The sequence below is a fragment of the Melanostigma gelatinosum genome, assembly GCF_949748355.1.
Source record: "Melanostigma gelatinosum genome assembly, chromosome: 21".
NCBI classification, from domain to species: Eukaryota; Metazoa; Chordata; class Actinopteri; order Perciformes; family Zoarcidae; genus Melanostigma; species Melanostigma gelatinosum.
Genome location: NC_136654.1, coordinates 12,800,840 through 12,820,041, shown reverse-complemented (window position 1 = coordinate 12,820,041; position 19,202 = coordinate 12,800,840). Strand labels below are relative to the sequence as shown.

General features: G+C 42.6%; 1 protein-coding gene across 2 annotated transcripts in view; it reads right to left on the bottom strand.

Moving 5' to 3' along the window:
* jmjd1cb (jumonji domain containing 1Cb) overlaps positions 1–19,202 on the bottom strand; it is a 140,411-nt gene that overhangs the window by 43,765 nt on the left and 77,444 nt on the right. For both annotated transcript variants that reach the window (XM_079293659.1, XM_079293660.1), the window contains exon 3: positions 7,013–7,126. In XM_079293659.1, coding sequence (XP_079149785.1) covers positions 7,013–7,126 — 114 coding nt within the window. The remainder of the gene's footprint in view (positions 1–7,012; positions 7,127–19,202) is intronic.

Genomic DNA, 19,202 nt, shown 5'->3' with positions numbered 1-19,202 from the left:
TTAATCGTTGCCCAGCACTAATTTTATTACAATGTTGTAATGCTACACAGCTCTGTTCACACATTTCTGTATTCTTCTATATATATATATATTAGGGGTGTAACGGTTCACAAAACTCACGGTTGGGTTGGGTACGATACAGTGGAGCCACGGTTCGGTACGTTTCGGTACAGTAGAAAACTATAAATGCCAGAGAAATGTACTTGATTTTAAAATATATTTATTCATTACAACTAACATCATATTGTATTCTAAGTAAGTTGTAAGTTATTCTTTGACTTTGAACAATGATGGAACTATACCTGAGTGACCCATCTTCTGGGGTGTCTTCTTAGCAACACATAAGCATAAAAAACAAAAACTGCTCCTTAATGTTTTGTAGTAGTGTTACTTACATCTTCTCATCATCATCTTAGTATGAACAATGATGGAACTAAACCTGAGTGAACTGTAGCGTGTCTCACAACGCAGAAGTGCCGACTGGAGTAGAACGTGTTTCTTTGGTGGTGGGCGTGTCAGAGAGCACGCTGCCAGTTTGAGAACAGTGGCTCCACCAAAAACATAATATTTCCCACAATTTAAGCTTCTGCATTTTCCAAATGTACTAGTATTATTATACTATTACTATTATTATATTATACTATTATTATAACTTTTAATTTCTTTTATCTTGTCTTGTTCTGTGTTTTTCTGTCTAACGATGTGTTTCTTGTGTTGCTGCCTGTCTTGGCCAGGTCTCCCTTGCAAAAGAGTTCCACCCCTAATATTTACTTATTGTAAGTACATTTCTATCATGTTTGTATTTCACACTTGCCTTGTGAATGTAAACGTGTGTTTCCCATGACAATACATTGAACTGAATTAAAGAGAGAGAGAGAGAGCACAATACTGTGTGTGTGTGTGTGTGTGTGTGTGTGTGTGTGTGTGTGTGTGTGTGTGTGTGTGTGTGTGTGTGTGTGTGTGTGTGTGTGTGTGTGCGCGCGCGCGTGTGCGTGCGTGTGTCGTTTGGTCAAACTTAGTCAGCACTGACAGTTTTATTCTCTACCTCCTGTCCCTCAGCCTCAACACACGCCATAACTTTCTAGCAACACACACACACGCACACACACACACACAGACGGACAGACTGGAGCAGCAGGCTGGGTTGGCCCACTAAACAGTGACTTCATTGTACAGTTTATGCCAAACAGATTGCAGCCCCCTCCCCCTCCCTCTGGTCTTCCTGTCCAACTGGAAAAACAGAGAGGGGAGTGGCCACGGCTGCACTGCTCTGAGGGAGTGTGTGTGTGTGTGAGTGAGAGAGAGAGAGCGAGAGAGAGTGTGTGAGAGTGAGGAACTGTTTTTACTGCTCGGTGGGGCTCAAAGGTCTCCAGAAGAATAGGCAGCTCTGTAGGGGCATAGTGGTTTAAGAATGTGTGTGTGTGTACATCTCTGAAGTCTGACGTTAGCAGTGCCAGAGGAGTGAGGCTCCCACTTCCCTTCTCTTCAGATGGCTGCAGTTACTGCTGATGTGAGCGAGTGTGAGAGCATGTGTGTTCTGCTTGTGATATGGTAGTGTGTGTGTTGTTTTAGCTACATTAGCTTAAAAACAAAATACATCTTGAGTTAATGGAATCCGCTTACATGTCAATAAGAAGTGTATGTGGAATTGACTCTGTTACAGTGGCACTGGATACAACGAGAGCTTTCATTTGCTAGTTTCTTCTCTTCACCTTCTAGCCCGTTATCTGGTGTCGGGTGGGTTAAGAGGTGTCATGGCAGCTGAGCGTGACTGCCCACTGTGCTCCAAGGTGTTAACAAAGACGACTTCACTTACGGCTCTGCTTTTAGGGACTACATGCATAGCTACCAGGCGGCAACCTCCGGTTCTGAAGAGGGAAGCCAATGAGGAAGTGTCTAAAACCTGGAGGAAACCTCAAATATCAGCACAGAAAGCAAACAGCTGGGCCGCGGCGGTGGAGAGCCACAGGAATCACCACAGGACATGGCAACAGTGGACCTGACTTCTGATTGGCTGCAAACAGAAGTGGAAAAACAGAAATAGAGTGCGTCTCTCTTGGTATTTGCACTTGTCTCAAGCGCACCCTGATGACTGATGGGAAGAGTGCAGCACACAGCCTTCCCGTCTGGGTTGACACTGAGTGGAACACGGTGTTCCAGCCAGCACAATGCAACACACACACACATCCCATCACACTCATCTCACACACAGCCGCAGAACAGAAGCATACATCCCTTTGATTTACTGCCGGTTGTGGAGCGACAGTGTCTCTGCTGTGTATGTGTCCATCAGTATAAACGTGTGTGTGCGTACTTTATGAGTCGGCCGTGAGCACTCGTGTGTGAACTCACACGAGAGGACAGACATGTTGGCGTTATATCCACGTTAAAGCCCGGCAGTGTGGGATCCATATGGAACTCAGCGGCCGACCCGGCGGAGTCCGGCCCAGTGCCTAATGGTGAATGACTAACTCTTCACTAGCGGAGGAGATGCAGTAACAACGTGTGCGTCTGCCAAAGGGACTTCTTGAAGCCAACAGAAAGCGTTTCTTCCCTCAGACAGCAGGTAGCTGTGCTTTGCTTTGATTTCATGGTGTCAACCAGAGACGGCTCACTCTGAATCCACTGTCCTGCTTTCATCAGCTGTCTCACTCCTGCTGTCAGAGGTGGAAAGGATATAGTTCATCTGGCCTATCATTTCTCATTCTAATTGTTGGAATGCTGTTAAGCATTCCAACTATTGTTATCCTGTTTCTTTATTGTTGGAATGCTGTTAAGCATTCCAACAATTCTTTATTCAACTTCTATTTCTTCCGTCGCACCTCTTCTCCTTCATTTTTTAAGCGACAGAAACCGTTCAACTATTAAAATGTTCAGCTCTTTCACCAGAGGCCTGCTATGACTTTTCATATTTCTAACCTTTAAACTTTTTGAATTATTAAGCTTTTTGCAACCTTTTTTTGAATGGGTTTCTATGGAGAAGATTTTCAAATCCTCTTAAACTTCTTCAACTTTCAAATCCTTCAACTTCCTCATACTTTCAGCTACAGAAACCATTTCAACTTTAAAATGTTGCCACGTAATTCAGCTTTCCGATATCTTTTAAACTTTTTGAAATGCAGCAATTTAACTTTTATGATTTTTCAGCCCTTTTCTGACTTTATAATGGGTGTGTATTGCGCAGCTTAGAGTGCGTGATGTCACCGCAAGAGTGAAGAGCAGCTTGAGATTCTTGTGGAAAAAAAATTTGTGTTTTGCCACTGTGTCCACAATCTTCACTCTTCATGCATAATTTCTGGATGTAAAAGTAGCTAATGTGTTTTGCCACTGTGTCCACAATCTTAGTCTTAGGGATCTTTAGAGGTCTTTCCCCCCTCCTCCACACACAAACGCCATTTTAAAATAAAAGCCCCACAGAATGAATCCTAACTGAAATGCTTGTGATGAGCCTGTCATTTAATAACTGGTTTGTGTTTATCTAACATTATGATTCTGTCTCCTCTCCCCTTCTCCCCCACCCAGCCCAACCCTTTCAAAATAAAAGCCCCATGGATTAACTGTATGTAAACATTCAGCTCAAAATTTGGCTTTTTTGTTGAAATAATGAATGCTCTTACAAATACTGTGACAACTACTACTGCTGCTGCTAATATTTCTAGTATTACGACTACTACTACTGCTGCTACTACTTCTACTACAACTTTTGCTGTTGCTACTATTACTCGTGCTATTACTGCTACCATCAATATTATTACTACCACTACTGCTATTACTACCACTACTACTATTACTTATACTACAACTGCTACTACTGCTATTCATGCTACTACCAGTACTAATACTACTACAGCTATTAGTACGACTGCTACTAGTACTACTACTACTGCTACTTCAAATACTGCCATTACTTTTACTACTACTACTACTACTACTGTTATATTAAATACTACGACCACTACTACAGCTATTACTACTACTACTGATACTAGGCTACTACTTCTTCTAAATACTAATACTTCTGTTCTTCTAAATACAAATACTTCTACTACTAATGATACTTCTACTACTAATGATACTACTACTACAACTATGACTTCTACTACCAGTGATTCTCAACTGGTGGGTTGCGACCCAAAAGTGGGTCGCGGACCCGTTTTCAGTGGGTCGCGGGCCTTTGCCTGACAAAAAGAAAAGAAGAAAAAAAAGTTGTGATTTTATTTTGAAGGGCTTTTTTTTTATGCAGCGGAATTATTCCAGCATTTACGGGACTTGTTCAGCGGTGCAGGAAAAACACCGACCAATGCGTTGTGAATCACATCACATGAATATATATGAGTATTCTGACAAGTTTCCTGACTTGAGTGAGATGTACAAACACCGTGACACACAGGGAGAGATGAGGATACAGAGAGCCGAGCAGGACTGTTGTAGTGTGAGATGTGAAAGTCAAATCATAGGACGATTTCCAAAAGAGAGAAATGTCCAGAGAGACCAGAGTCATTAGACTCTGACTGGACAGACTCATAGAGGTGAATTATTCAAACACTAATTTGTCTTTTTGGAAGATGAGAAAAATATAATATTGTGTATTTTTCACTTCACACTGAATGAACTGAATTTAAAGCTGCAGGACAATTCAGTGAAAATAATTTTTCTAAATTGAATTTTGCTACGTAATTTATTTTTTAATCCAGCCGTTATTTTACTTGAAAGAAGAACATTTATTTATGTATTTCTATGTATTATTTATAATCCATCCAGTTAAATTTGAAAAATGAGAATAATATTTGTTAAAATATAATTGATGTGTACTTTCTTTATTTGATTTGACAGTTGTTTACTACACAGAGACGTTACTCCTACTAGACTTCTTGTATATAGATATACCCAAATTATTTATATATATATATATATATATATATATATATATATATATATATATATATATATATATATATAATTTGGGTAGTGGGTCCCGGCTTGTCATTAAGGGGTGATGGTGGGTCCTGCAGCCAGACCAGTTGAGAACCACTGTACAGCTACTATTACAAATATCACTACTGCTACTACTACCACTTATTCTAATGCTACTAATACTTATACTACTAATAATACTTCTACTACTATTACTACAAATATCACTCCTTCTGAAATTTGTTTAAGCTACAGAAATTGTTCAAACATCAAAATGTTCAGCTCTTTCAGGAGAGGGGTGCTTTGACTTTTCATATTTGTAATCTTTAAACTTTTTGAATTAAGCTTTTTGCAATTTTCTTTTGAATGGGATCTCTATGGAGAAAATCTTCAAATCCTGTTATACTTCAACTTCCAAAGCCTTCTTCTTCCTCATACTTTCAGCTACAGACACCATAGTTAGACATTTCAACGAGACGGTTTTTCAGCAGTGCAGTTTAAATGCTTTCGGGCTTCAACATTTTTCAGACAGTCTCCCATTTCTTAATTTTCAGCAATTTCTTCACAATTAATTTCAGCTTTCAGCATTCCAACGCATTTTCAGCAGGAAATGCATTTTCTAGTTCCACTATTTCTTCCGTCCCCCTTTTTTTGAAACTCTTCTGCTCCTTCATATTTTAAGCTACAGAAACCGTTCAACTATCAAAATCTTCAGCTCCTTCAGCTCATCATTCAGCAGGAAATGCATTTTCTAGTCTAACATTATGATTCTGTCTCCTCTCCCCTTCTCCCCCACACCCCACTTCAAAATAAAAGCCCCAGAGAGTGAATTCTAACTGAACTGCTTGTGATGAAGCCTGTCATTTAATAACTTCTGTTTATGTGTCAAACATGATGATTATGTCTCCTCTCCCCCTCCCTCCCCCACCCAGTCCCACCCTTTCAAAATAAAAGCCTCATGGATTAACTGTATTTAAACGTTTATCTCAAAATTTGGCTTTTTTGTTGAAATAATGAATGCTCTTACTACTACTGCGACAACTACTACTACTGCTAATATTTCAAGTATTACTACTACTACTACTACTACTTCAACTTTTGCTGTTGCTACTATTACTACTACTGCTACTGCTATTACTGCTACCTTAAATATTATTACTACCACTACTGCTATTACTACCACTACCACTACTATTATTACTTATACCACAACTGCTATTCCTGCTACTACCAGTACTAATAACCAGTACTAATACTACTACAGCTATTAGTACAACTGCTACTAGTACTTCTACTACTGCTACTTCAAAAACTGACTTTACTATTACGACTACTACTACTACTGTTATATAAAATACTACGACCACTACTACAGCTATTACTATGACTACTGATACTACTACTTCTACTACTTCTTCTAATTACTAATACTTCGACTACAACTTCTACTACTACTGCTACTACAAATATCACTACTGCTACAGCTAGTACTTATTCAAATGCTACTAATACTTATACTGCTAATAATACTTTTACTACAACTTCTACTACTACTACAACAAATATCACTACCGCTGGAATTCTTTTAAGCTACAGAAACCGTTCGAATATCAAAATGTTTAGCTCTTTCAGGAGAGGGGTGACATAACTTCATATTTGTAATCTTTCAACTTTTTGAATTATTAAGCTTTTTGCAATCTTTTAAAAATTGGATATCTATTTTCAGCAATGTTTTTGAGATTCATTTCAGCTTTCAGCATTCCAACGCATTTTCCGTCTGCCCTTGTTCTCTTTCTCTTGTATGTTCTGTGACTCTGATGATCGATTCTCAAAACTCCGCAGATTTTGAATTAATAGTTTACATGCAGTCACGTGCCCTCTCAAAGTCCTGCTGTGTAGATGTCATGCCGTGTGATCTTTATTCTGTCTCGATGTATTAAATGTGTCATGATACGTGTCGTATCTCCTGGCTCTTGCCAACACACAGCCATAATGTCTTTCCTGTTTTTACTCGTTAAAAGCAGAGATCTGTAGGAATCATCAACTGGAAGGCTTGATGACCACGTGGTGCATCCTGCAGTGTGAGTGTGACCCTTACCTGGTACGGTTGGAAGGCTGAATGGTCAGACAGGAAGTCGAGCTGTCGGTCTAACAAGAACTCCACTGCTGTTACCGATGACAGCAGGCTCTTCTCCACCACTGGCTTAAACGCCTGCACACACAAACAAACAGCATCGTCAACAGCAGCACAGAAACAAGGACACAAGAGGCTGAGGCATCAATTACAATGCAGGTAGAACGAAACACTATGAGTCGACTTATCAATAAGTCGATCGACAGAAAAACTATTTTGATAATCGTTTGAGTATTTAAGGACATTTTCATGCCAAAATGGCAGAAAATGCTGTTAGCAGCCTCTCAAATATGGAGAGTTTTCTCTGTTTCATGTCGTATCTAACTGGATATCTCCGGGCTTTGGACTTACAGAACAGGACATTTAAAGACCGTGGACTTTGAGAAACTGGGACATTGTCTTCCACCAAACCATAAATCGATTTACCGAGAAAACAGATTTGTTTTTAGACACAATTAAAGGATGATGAAAAATAATTGTGGCTGGTGCGCTACTGTAAATCAGGATGTGGGAGTGTTGAGGCAGAGGAAACACAGGAGTGAAGAGAGAGAGAAGAAGAGATTAGAGGGAGGACGGGATGAAACGAGGCAGAGAGGAGAAAGAGACGGAGCCGTGAATACATTAATAAGTAGAGGAAGGCTGACAGTTCAAAGGCAGTACGCTCCACTTTGATGCTGCTGCTTTCACACACACACACACACACACACACACTCTCTCTCGCTGGTGATGTCTGTCAGCCTGCGGCCGCCTGAGCTCAGCTGTTAGCGCTCGTAGGAGACAGACGTCCACATTTCCTCTTCATGTCCATCTGTACCGATGTGAATGTAGTGCAGTCAAACTACTGGAGAGAGTCGTCTTAACCGCATCACTTCTCATTCTCTATTCCAGCGCTCCACATCAGTCGAGTACGGCGTCATTTATTTATCTGTCCCTCCTTTGGTAGCAGAAAGAGTCTTATTTTTCCGGAGAGCCTGAAGGCCTCGATAAAGCGCCCAACGTCATTGGTGCTTCCTCTGTCATTGTGGCGACTGCTGCTGGATACCCAGAGCTGTGACTTTACCAACTGGAGTTACTGTGATCTGAAGAGAAACCAGCAGGCCTGCTAATTCAGGCTTGTAGAAAAGTAGGATTCAGACAGGAAGCCCCGCCCCCTCAATCCCTCCATGTTTGTGGTGTCGAGAAGAGTTGAGCTCACAGAGAAAGCCGCCTTGGATACATACGACACGATCAGGGGAAGGTCAGGATATAAAAAGCATAAAGCATATACTCAGAAATCAATAGATAAAGTGTAATCGAAAGAAAGTGTATGATCGTTACATAACGAATGCTTAATACATAGAGTGATTTAACAAATGTAAACCTGATAATAATAACATGTGTATCTGAGTATAGTGCAGTCTGTGTAGAAAGTACGGAGAAAGAGGAAGTGAGCTGAGTGCAGGCCTTAAGAAAATAACGGCTGCAGAGAGGAGAGAAATCTAATAAGTGTTTTAAAAGCAAGCGCGTGCTGAATAAAGCGATTAACAACTGTAACTGATTATAACAACTGTAACTGATTATAACAACTGTAACTGTGATTATGATAACTAATCTGTGTTAGAAATGTGTGAGTGTAGGAAAAGGGGAAGTGCAACAGATGTTGAACACCCAGACACGCGCAGAGCTTAATTAAGTAAGCACCCAGACAGGGAAGTTGGGGTGATTTCGTCATGCACACACACACAAAATGTAGGTACTTTTCGAAGCACTGCACCAAATCAATGATGTCATGTTAATCATGGGCTGAGGGAGGCCGTGTTGAGGAAGAGGGGGGACAGACGCGAGAGGCAGCCCAAAAGTGTTATAAAAGAAGTAACTTGCAAACAGCAAGACGGGATTTCTGCACGGGCCGTCCAGACGCTCTGAGAAGAAGATACGGACAATTGCAACTGAAGTATTCGAGGACTTCATCTCTGTTCACGGAAAGAAGACCGCTATTCGTGAACAAAGAATTGAAAGACGGAGATTTTCCTCTCCCCACTGCTCGACTTTAACAACTGAACAACGGAGGAACACAGCAGCCCTAGAAAGACTTTGTACTGAGCCTTGAGGGCTGTTGAACGGACTCCGCTGCGAGAGCAGGAGGAATCCGAGGGTCCGGCCGGACCTTCCCTCCTAACAACTCCAAAAGAACTTTTTGACCGAACCATTGAAGATCCAGCTCCAACCGAGCCGTCTCGGCATCTAAAACCAATGAGTATAATCTAAGAAGAAAATGAAAGTAACAAATCAAGTGTAGTAACATTTTATGTGAGCTGCACCTTAACCCTTGCTAACTAACTAAATATAACCTGCAACAAATATCTAATCTGCATTTAAAGTAAAATTCTCAAGTGCATTTATTTGCTCAAGTAGTAAAAGTTCCTCGTGGCAGTAAAAAGTTAAATCCATTGTATGTCCAACAACTGAGTTCTGTAAGGTTATCCTAGAGACCGAATCCACTTAACAATCCCTTACGGTTTTAGAAGTAATCCTAGCCGTTAAAACCTAACCTGGCATTTACCAAGAGCACGGATCCAGAAGAGGGAAGCTGCCATAACCGACGCGACTGGTAGGAGCGCCCGGGGCGAGGCTGGCCCCTCTGCTGAGCGCACTCAGACCGGAGGAAGCAGGGTAGACGTCGGGAGTAACGGCAGTTAGAAGAGCCAGGCGAGTTCCCTCGCAAGAACACCAGCTCGACAATCTTTTAATAGAGAGCTGAGTCAGTAAGTAGCCCCGTATCGGGCCAGAAGTACCCCAGGATCTAACAGTGGCGGTTGATGATCTTCAAGCCCCCCTGCTGTTTATTTGTTGTTGTTTACATGTGACAGGAAAGTAAGATAAAAGCAGTCTAATGAACGACCCAACATATAAATGGACTTCTTCTATTGTAGGGTAGAGGCAGTGCAAATGACGAGGTTTACAGTTTGTTAATACTGAACACAGGAAGTCGGCTTGTTACCGTGACAACCGCTGCAGAGAGTGTGTGTGTGTTCTGAAGGAGCAGCAGAAGAAATGCTCTGCTGTCCAATCCCACTCTGACTAACAGATGCAGGTCTTCGATTAAATAAGGGCCCACTTACTCACTTTCAACAAGACATTTGATCAGACATGTCTCTGGTAAGATGTTGCTGATGGAGCTCTACTCTAGGATGCGGTTGCAAGCTGCAGAGAAAGCGGACATTGAGTCTATCGTTTGCACTCCATCAGGGACGAATCCTGTAAGACAGGAGAGAGGGCCCGCTGGAGAGGGATAGGAAGTGGACCGTGAATTGAGATGAGTTTGTCAAACTAGTATTTCCAAGTCAGCTTGTGTCGGGCAACATTGGAGAAAACAGCAAGAGCACGCTAGATCTAAAACATCCTCCACCTGAAAAACCCAGTGCAGTGTTGCCAACTCTTTTCCAAAGTAGCATCACTCGCTCCGAACGTCCCAGAAATCGAGCGATTCCTGTAGGAAATTTGAGTGTAGAACTGTGTTTAGTTGTTATAATAAGTGTTTAATGATTCATATTTGATAATTCATATTTAGTCATAATCATAAGTGTTTTGGAAATGCATAATTAAGAAAAGCATAAAGCGTTTTAGGATTAGTAGCTAAAAGTAGAACTAAAGACATGAAGCTTTTGCCAAAGTTGCAGAAGTTTATCTTTATACTGAAGGATTATCATAGAAGGGATTAAGCAATAACTGATTGTATGTCATTGAACTGTCACTGTCAACTGTCATTGAATGTGTTAGGAACTCAGGGAAAGAGAGACTTGAAGACAGGCGTTTACAGAAGTGCACAGGGAAGTTAGCTAATAGATAGTGGGATCGACGGAAGGGGAGGAGTTGCGAACGGATATGAGGGCGGGGATAGGAAGCGTTATTCTCTTCTCTTAGTGTAGGATCCTGGGACAGATGTGTCTCCTGGGATCAGGGAAGAGTTTTTTCCAAAGTGGGTTAAATTGTGTAATATTTCATGGGAGTAATGTACTCCATTGTATAACTGTACTTGCAGGATTAAATTCCTTTTAACGGTAAACCAGTTTCGGTAACGTTTTTAGCGCCGTGTGGCTGCAAAGCTAGCAGTCCACGTGGGCTGGCTTGCACTTTCATCGTGGGGAGATTTTTCCCTCCACATTCCCCCCAACATTCATCAAACAACGAACATGGCTGTTAGCACTCACAGCTGTCGAGCTAGCAGCTTGTGGAAGACTCCGATGACGCGCAATGAGTGCTTTGAAAAAAGTTGCCATAGAATAGTAAAGGTTCAAATTCCCATTTCCATGAAATCTCATCTGTTAATGAGACGGCATGTACTGGAAAACAGCTCCTAATGAAATGGATCTTTGTATGACTCCAAATTCAGTAATAAGTCACGTAACGTCTGGCTGTATTGTGTACTACTCACACCTAGCAGTCAGAGCTTTGCTTCTTCGTCTTTTAATTTCCTTCTTTGGGAACAAATTGGTTTTGTGTATATTCTTTAATTTGTAAAGACTCCTTTATCAATCGAATTAAGACCAACGCAGTCAAAAAGCAGCCTTTTGCTGACTTTGACAGCTAAAGAAAGACTACAAATAACAGCCCAGCAGGATGTTCATCTAGGTACATGACTGTGAATTGATGAACAGTGAAGCTGATGATAGGCAGATGTGTGCTGCTCAACCTGCTCTGGGTTGATCTAGGCCCAGAAACATGTCAGGAGAGATGCAAGACATTTTATTTGGAGACTCAACCACAGAGCACGGCTGCCATCTGTGGATCGCTGCTCTCATTCCTCTCTCTCCAACTGGAAGGACCTGACAGTCCCTCCATCCCCTCTAAAGGACTTCACAAACACACACGCATACATACACACACAAACACATCCCACTCAACCGCAATTGGGTCACATCTGCCAGTGTGCCGGGAAAAAAGCATTCAGTCACTGCGTATTTCAAGCAAAGCATTTCCAGGAAGCAGCAGAGTGGATGAGACGCGTTCTCGTCCACGCACATTCAAACCGGTGGACACACAGAGACACTAATGTCTCCGTAAAGAGAACCAGAGACACGGTGACGAGGCATATTTACACACACACACACACACACAAACTATGAGGCAGGAATGACTTAAGAGGACAAACATGAGAAAACGCCTTTCTGAGGAAAGTAAAGGCAACACATTCTCTGCTGTTCCTCGAGTGTTGAATAATTGATCGGAAAAAGTGCATCAGAATGTAAAGGAGATGAAGAGCTGATGATGGAGCTCATGCATCGCCAAGTGACCTAGAGAGGCTATGCCACACACACACACTAAAGCTTATCTGATGAGGGTCAGAGAGAGACACAGGCAGATAGAGTCAGAGAGTTATATATGTAAGAGCCTGGATGAACATTTCATGAATAACACCACATCAGAGGGGTTCCATGGGAGAGAGAGCGTAGATGGGAAGCCTTTTCTCTCCTCCTTGGTGTCATCTGACATGTACTGGGTGCTCACCCAGGGGCCCAGGATGTTACGTTTCTAATTACATCATCAGGAAAGCTATAGGGTTAACTGGTGCAGGTAGAATACTATGAAGGCAAATCACTGTCAAAATCTGAGAGCGCAAATGAGATCCACGCGCGCGTATTTTACTTTAACGAGCGCTTTTATGTCACTCCACGAGCAAAATTCACTCTCGCGCGAAAAACTTTAACCCGCTCGCTCGCGAAACTTTAACCCGCTCGCTCGCGACTCCTTTTCCTGCTCGCTCGCGAAACTCTAAACCGCTCGCGACTCCTTTTCCTGCTCGCTCGCGACTCCTTTTACTGCTCGCTCGCGAAACTTTAAGCCGCTCGCGCAACTTTAAGCCGCTCGCGAAACTTTAAGCCGCTCGCGAAACTTTAACCCGCTCGCTCGCGACTCCTTTTCCTGCTCGCTTGCGACTCCTTTTCCTGCTATTTTTCCTTTGACAGTGAGTGGGCGGACCCAGTCGCCAGTGTATCTCTACATCTAATTGGTTACAATCCTCGTCTTGGGATAAACCGGATATCACTCTGACTCAGACGCGGTCTGATAGAGGTGGTTTTCAATCCGCCACTAAACACTCCACTACATCCCAGGATGTTCTACATTTGTTTGACAGGTTTTGTAAACTTTTCAGACTGTAGAGGCTGATGAAATACAATAATAAAAAATGTGTTAAAGTCAAGTTGCTCAGATTGTTTAAATTCACTCCATTCTATTACAGACAATGTGTGTTTGATACTCAAACCTCTTGTGACAAACAGCTCAAAGAAACTCTTTGATCTTAATTGATTAAAAGTTTAAAACATGATATGATCATATTTAATCACAGTGTTGTGTTTACAGAAGAGATATAATATAGTTGTACATAATATGAGCAACAATTTGGACCTGCTCAAAGATCTGGAGCCAAGATTAGGGACCACCGTTTGTATATGAACTGTTAAATCACTGACAAGTAATAAGGGGATGAAAAAGTATTCAGATCCTTCACTGCAGTAAACATACTAATACCATACTGATGAAACAATCCATTACGAGTAAAATACCTGCATTCAAAACCTTAGTCAATGTTATTGTCAGCAAAATGTACTTTAAGTGCAGAAAGTAAAAGTACCCGTGCAGTAAAATGTACATTATTTGCCCCTGACCTGCAATCTGAAAATCTCCCCCGAGCGTCAGAGTGATATCCGGTTTATCCCAAGACGAGGATTGTAACCAATTAGATGTAGAGATACACTGGTGACACTGGTAGAGATACACTGGTGACTACTCACTGTCAAAAAGAAAAACTGCTCGCGAGCGAGCAGGAAAAAGACTCGCGACCGAGCGGGTTAAAGCTTCGGGAGCGAGCGGGTTAAAGCTTCGGGAGCGAGCGGGTTAAAGCTTTGTGACCGAGCCGGTTAAAGCTTCGGGAGCGAGCGGGTTAAAGCTTCGGGAGCGACTTTTGCTCGTGCGAGAGTGAATTTTGCTCGCGGAGTGACGTAAAAGCGCTCGTTAAAGTAAAATACACGCGCGCGTGGATCTCATTTGCGCTCTCGGATTTTGACAGTGATTTGCCTTCATAGAATACCCACCTGGATCTAGATTTCAGTGGGCGGTTCATAGCCGAGGTCGACCGATAGGCTTTAAAGGCTGGTACTAGAACGATAGCTTGAAGCCGGAAGAAGTGGATGAAACAACGATACCTACTGAGAGCTGATATATTTCATATATTTGAGAGGTAACTAGCGTGTGGAGAAGTGAACTGGAAACGGGTCAGATATGAAATCAGCTGTTCTCGGGGAGTCAGGAGTATCGGGAGTTAATCACGGTGATGTACGCCCCCTGGGATCGGCCACTAACGGGGCCTTGTTCCTCCGATAAAGAGTTTGGTTATCGTTGGAAAAATGAGGATATCGGTAACAATACCAGTACACTACAAGTGATCGCGATGGAATAGAGTAAAGTACCTAACTTAGTGCAGTCGTTTCTACTTCATTTGATACCCATCAAGTGAATGAAAGCATTCTGTTGCGCCACTGTTTTGCATTTCTGTTTAATAAATGACTCAAAAGATTAATAAATTACCAAAATAGTTGAATATTGATTTTCTGTCAATGACCTCATCATTAATCCATAAGCATGTCAGCAATATTGAAGTCCCCCCTTCTGTGATTTGGCCTCCAAAGAGCAAAAATAGTTTTGTGATATTTTAAAAAAACTAATTCACATGGGACAGATTCTATGTCTGATGAAAGATAGAAACATGATTTGTCACCTCTTTCATACAGGAAGCGCTTGTATTTACACTGAACAATAAGGAAATGAAGGTTGAGATGGGCCGGCTGTGACTGGCGTCACTGCTTTGGTGTGACTGGGGTTTAGAGGGTCAACCTGTGAAGATTCCACCCATGAATCTAAATAGAACAGGTTGAAGGGGGGTGAGGGATGAATGAACAGGAATAATGTTTCTCTCCATCAAACAGGTGGCTGAGTGCCACCACCACATTCAAGTTGTTCTCCTCTACAGGGCAGCAGCCGGCATCAGCAACAGCTACTGCTGGCAGCCCCACAGTAACAAGCTACATCAGACAGCACCACAGACCTTCATCTTGACCTTCATCCCAAAGAACCATGCTCCAAACAAATAAAGGCCATGCTATGTTCAACGCCACATAGCAGAATTACACAGCTGTTAATCAGGCAACAAACAGCTCCACAGTAGACAGCCCATCTGTTCCAAAAAGGCAAGTGTATAAAGATTTTAATTATTGAGTTTGTGGGGGGAGCATTCCAGAGAGTCGTGACAACTGCCAGACACAAACTGCATTAACAATGAGGAAGGATGGCTTCAACCTGAGAGAAGACGAGGAATCGAAATACAAACGCATATACAGTCAAACGGGGACAAGACGCTGCACTTATTGGAGTTTAGGACACAGAGCAAAATATATACCTGCTGAAAAGGAGGAGTCAATCACTGTGTAGCCCCGCCCTAAAGCATCCCCTGCTTTATGGTCTGTTTGACTCTAAATGGACCATCATGTACAAAATGAACATCATGCTGTATTGAAGAAGACTTGAAACTAGAGATTGAGACCATAAACTCATGTTTACAATGTTTACTGAGGGAATAAATCAAGAGAGAAGAAGAGTAATTTTCTCATAGACTTCTATACAACGAGGAGTCGCCCCCTGATGGTCAGGAGAGGTATTCAGGTTTAAGGCAACAACATAAAATACAAATCAGTCTCCGTAAACTGCTGTTAGATTAATAACTGTCAAGATGATGGAATTACGTTGTCAGTTACTTCTGTCATCTTGTCAGGGATACGCCTTGAGGTGCATTCCAAAGCTCATCAAGCATGATGAATGGGGCACATCAGTCATTTAGCATGGCACTTCGATAAAGTTGAGGGACATGCAAGAGACAGATTCAAAGCGGCACAGAGGGAGATATCCCAACGTTACATTAGTTTGGCTCCAGAAATGCTAGATCCAACACTTCCAGCAATGCAGCTAAAGGGCGTCTTTCATAGAACAGACGGGCACTTTGGGAACAAGCCATTTTTTACGGGATTGAAAACCAAAGGTCCCACAGAGACAGATCAGGGATTGGGATTTCAAAGAGTTTGTATCTATTCATTTCTTTGTTGAACAACATCCCTTCAGTCATCCCCCATCCAAGCTGATCAATGACTCAGCCAGCAGCCGGATGATGCTATTTGGCTGAATCCCCAGGTATCATAAAGATAAGTAACCGACCTGTTAATAGCCAATTGTTTGATGCAGGCTGAGATGGCGTCTGATGCTGCTGTACTGTATGACTGTACTGCAGCAGCCTCCCACTCCTGATGGATGGGAGATCCATCAGGACTAACTGTAACCAGCATCATTTAGCTGTGTGCCGCACTGACAGTCAATATTCATGTGGTATATGCCTCTGATCTCCGTTATGAATATGATTCATATTCCTGTTTCTCTCCTTATGTGACAACGCAATACTTTTCCACCAAAAGGGGGCGTGGCCTTAGAGACTGGCCCACATCTTTCCAATTCCACACCCACAGTTGGTAGCTGGACTTGACGGCCCTGATGACTTCATTGGGTTTGATCTCTCACTCTTGTTCAAGCTTCTCCAGAGACACAGAAGAACATCTACAACTGTTTCACAAGCTGGTTACTACTTCTTGTGACAACTTCACTAACTTTTGTAAGTACATTTTGTTGGGGGGGGGGCAAAGGAATAAACTGGAATCCACTGGGACTATCGTACTTCTTGTCTTCTTAAATCTACAATATTTCTGTGTAAATCAAGTATTAACACAATACTCAACATTCTGGAACACAACGGAGCGATCGACTCTACAACCACACGACAGATAGTGCAAGATCATATATGACAGAGCTGTGATATAGACCAGAGGTCCCCAACCTTTTTTGCACCACGGACCGGTTTCATGTAAGACAATATTTTCACGGACCGGCCTTCAAGGTGTGGCGGGAAAACACGACGAAATAAAATGATACGATCGGCATGAAAACAAATATAAAATGCAACTCACAATAACGCTGAATCAGTGGAGCCCTGAGCTTGTTTCTCTGCAACGAGACGGTCCCATCTGGGATAATGGAGACACTGACACCAAGTCTGTTCCTGATGTCCAGTCTACTCCGTTTTGTTTTGATTGCCGTCACTGCAGAACATCCCGCTTCACAAAGAGGATGTGTGAAATGGAAGCAGGGTTTTCAGTGCTTTAGTGGCGATCTCAGTATAGTCAGCCTTGGTTTTAATCCAAACACCAGCAGAGTTGTTGTCTCAAACATACTTTTAAGGCCACCGTCATTTACAACCTCCAGCAGCTGATCTTCCAATGTCTCCACATATTCTGCAGAGCGGGTTTAGCGCGTCAGAATTACTCCTGATATTTAATTAGAGTCCTGATATTGTCTGTTAAATGAAGCCTTCTTGGAAGTTGTAGCTCTTCTTCTGTCTCCTTACTGACCTTTTCTCTTTGCAAAGAAGCTCTCCAAAAGTGTTTTACTCATTTTCACGAGCTTGCGGGCTTAATTATTGAGGTAACTTATCACGTGACCGAGACAAGCGTCTTGTCAAGAGACACAGGCGGATGAAATTGCGAGAGAATCCGGTCATTTTTCAAAATAAAACTTCCTTCAGACTCTGATAATCAATAAAACGGAAATAATATAATATTTATTCTTTCTGTGCGGCCCGGTACCAAATGATCCGCGGCCCGGTGGTTGGGGACCACTGATATAGACAACAACAGTAGTTGTAGCGGGTATTAAGTAGTAAGGAGGAAGCTAGTTATAATGCTAACAGCATCTTCAGAGACTGTTACAGGCTACACACACACACACACACAGGTCGACATCTAGGACAGAGGAGATTAGGAAGACCATACAGCCTATTCTAGGAAACGTCCTCGGCTCAGTTTGTTACATTAGTCGCACGGATCAAACTCAACTCTGCTTTTCCGATGGCAAACGGCAGCGATGTGTGCGACTGCAGGGGATAGAAATCTGTAACGTTACCTCTCTCCTCCGTCTCCAAGCAACGCCAAGGAGCAATGGCTCTGAAGAAAAACACTTGACAAAACTAGCTTTGATCCAGCGAGCAAGGGGGGAGAGGTAGGAAGGAAGAAAAGGAAGGATGACGAGGGTAAGAAAAAAGGGCAGAGAGATAGAGAGATAGAGAGAGAGCGAGAGAACAAGAGCGGTGTGGTTTCTTCTTGTGGCAAGAAAAGACAGATGGCCAAGAGGGAAAGAAAGCAGAGCAGAGGACGAGCTACACGGCCGACATTTTAACTGCTGCTGACGCAAGGAGGGGGAGAAAGGAGAGAGCGTGAGGGAGGGACAGAGGCAGGGCCGGCCAACGCACACTTCCTCTCTCTGTGTGTGTGTGTGTGTGTGTGTGTGTGACGCAGCCTCGCTCTCTCTTACTCACCACACTCTTTGAATTTCTCTCCTGCCTCTCAACTCTCTCTACAGCAATCTGTCTCAGTCCCACTCCTCCCCCTCTGCTCTGTTCAATTGAGCTTTATTGACAATCATTTCCTATCACACATGTACTAATACATGCATATCAAGACAACATAGGCGTAAAGTAACAGTTTGAAGTATCTAGACTCTAAATATCGAAAGTCATTTGGCTGGGAAGCTGAATGCATTTATATACTTGTATATTATACTACTACTACTACCACTACCACTACTACTACTGCTGCTGCTACTACTACTACCACTACTACTACTACTGCTGCTGCTACTACTACTACTACTACTACTGCTACCACTACTGCTGCTGCTGCTACTACTACTACTACTACCACTACTACTACTGCTGCTGCTACTACTACTGCTGGTGCTGCTGCTACTACTACTACTACTACTACTACTACTACTACTGCTACCACTACTACTACTACTGCTGCTGCTGCTGCTGCTGTTGCTACTACTACCACTACTACTACTACTACTATTGCTCGACTACTACTACTGCTGCTGCTACTACTACTACCACTACTACTACTACTGCTGCTGCTGCTACTACTACCACTACCACTGCTGCTGCTACTACTACCACCACTACAACTGCTACTACTACTACTACTACTGCTGCTGCTGCTGCTACTACTACTACTACTACTAGTGC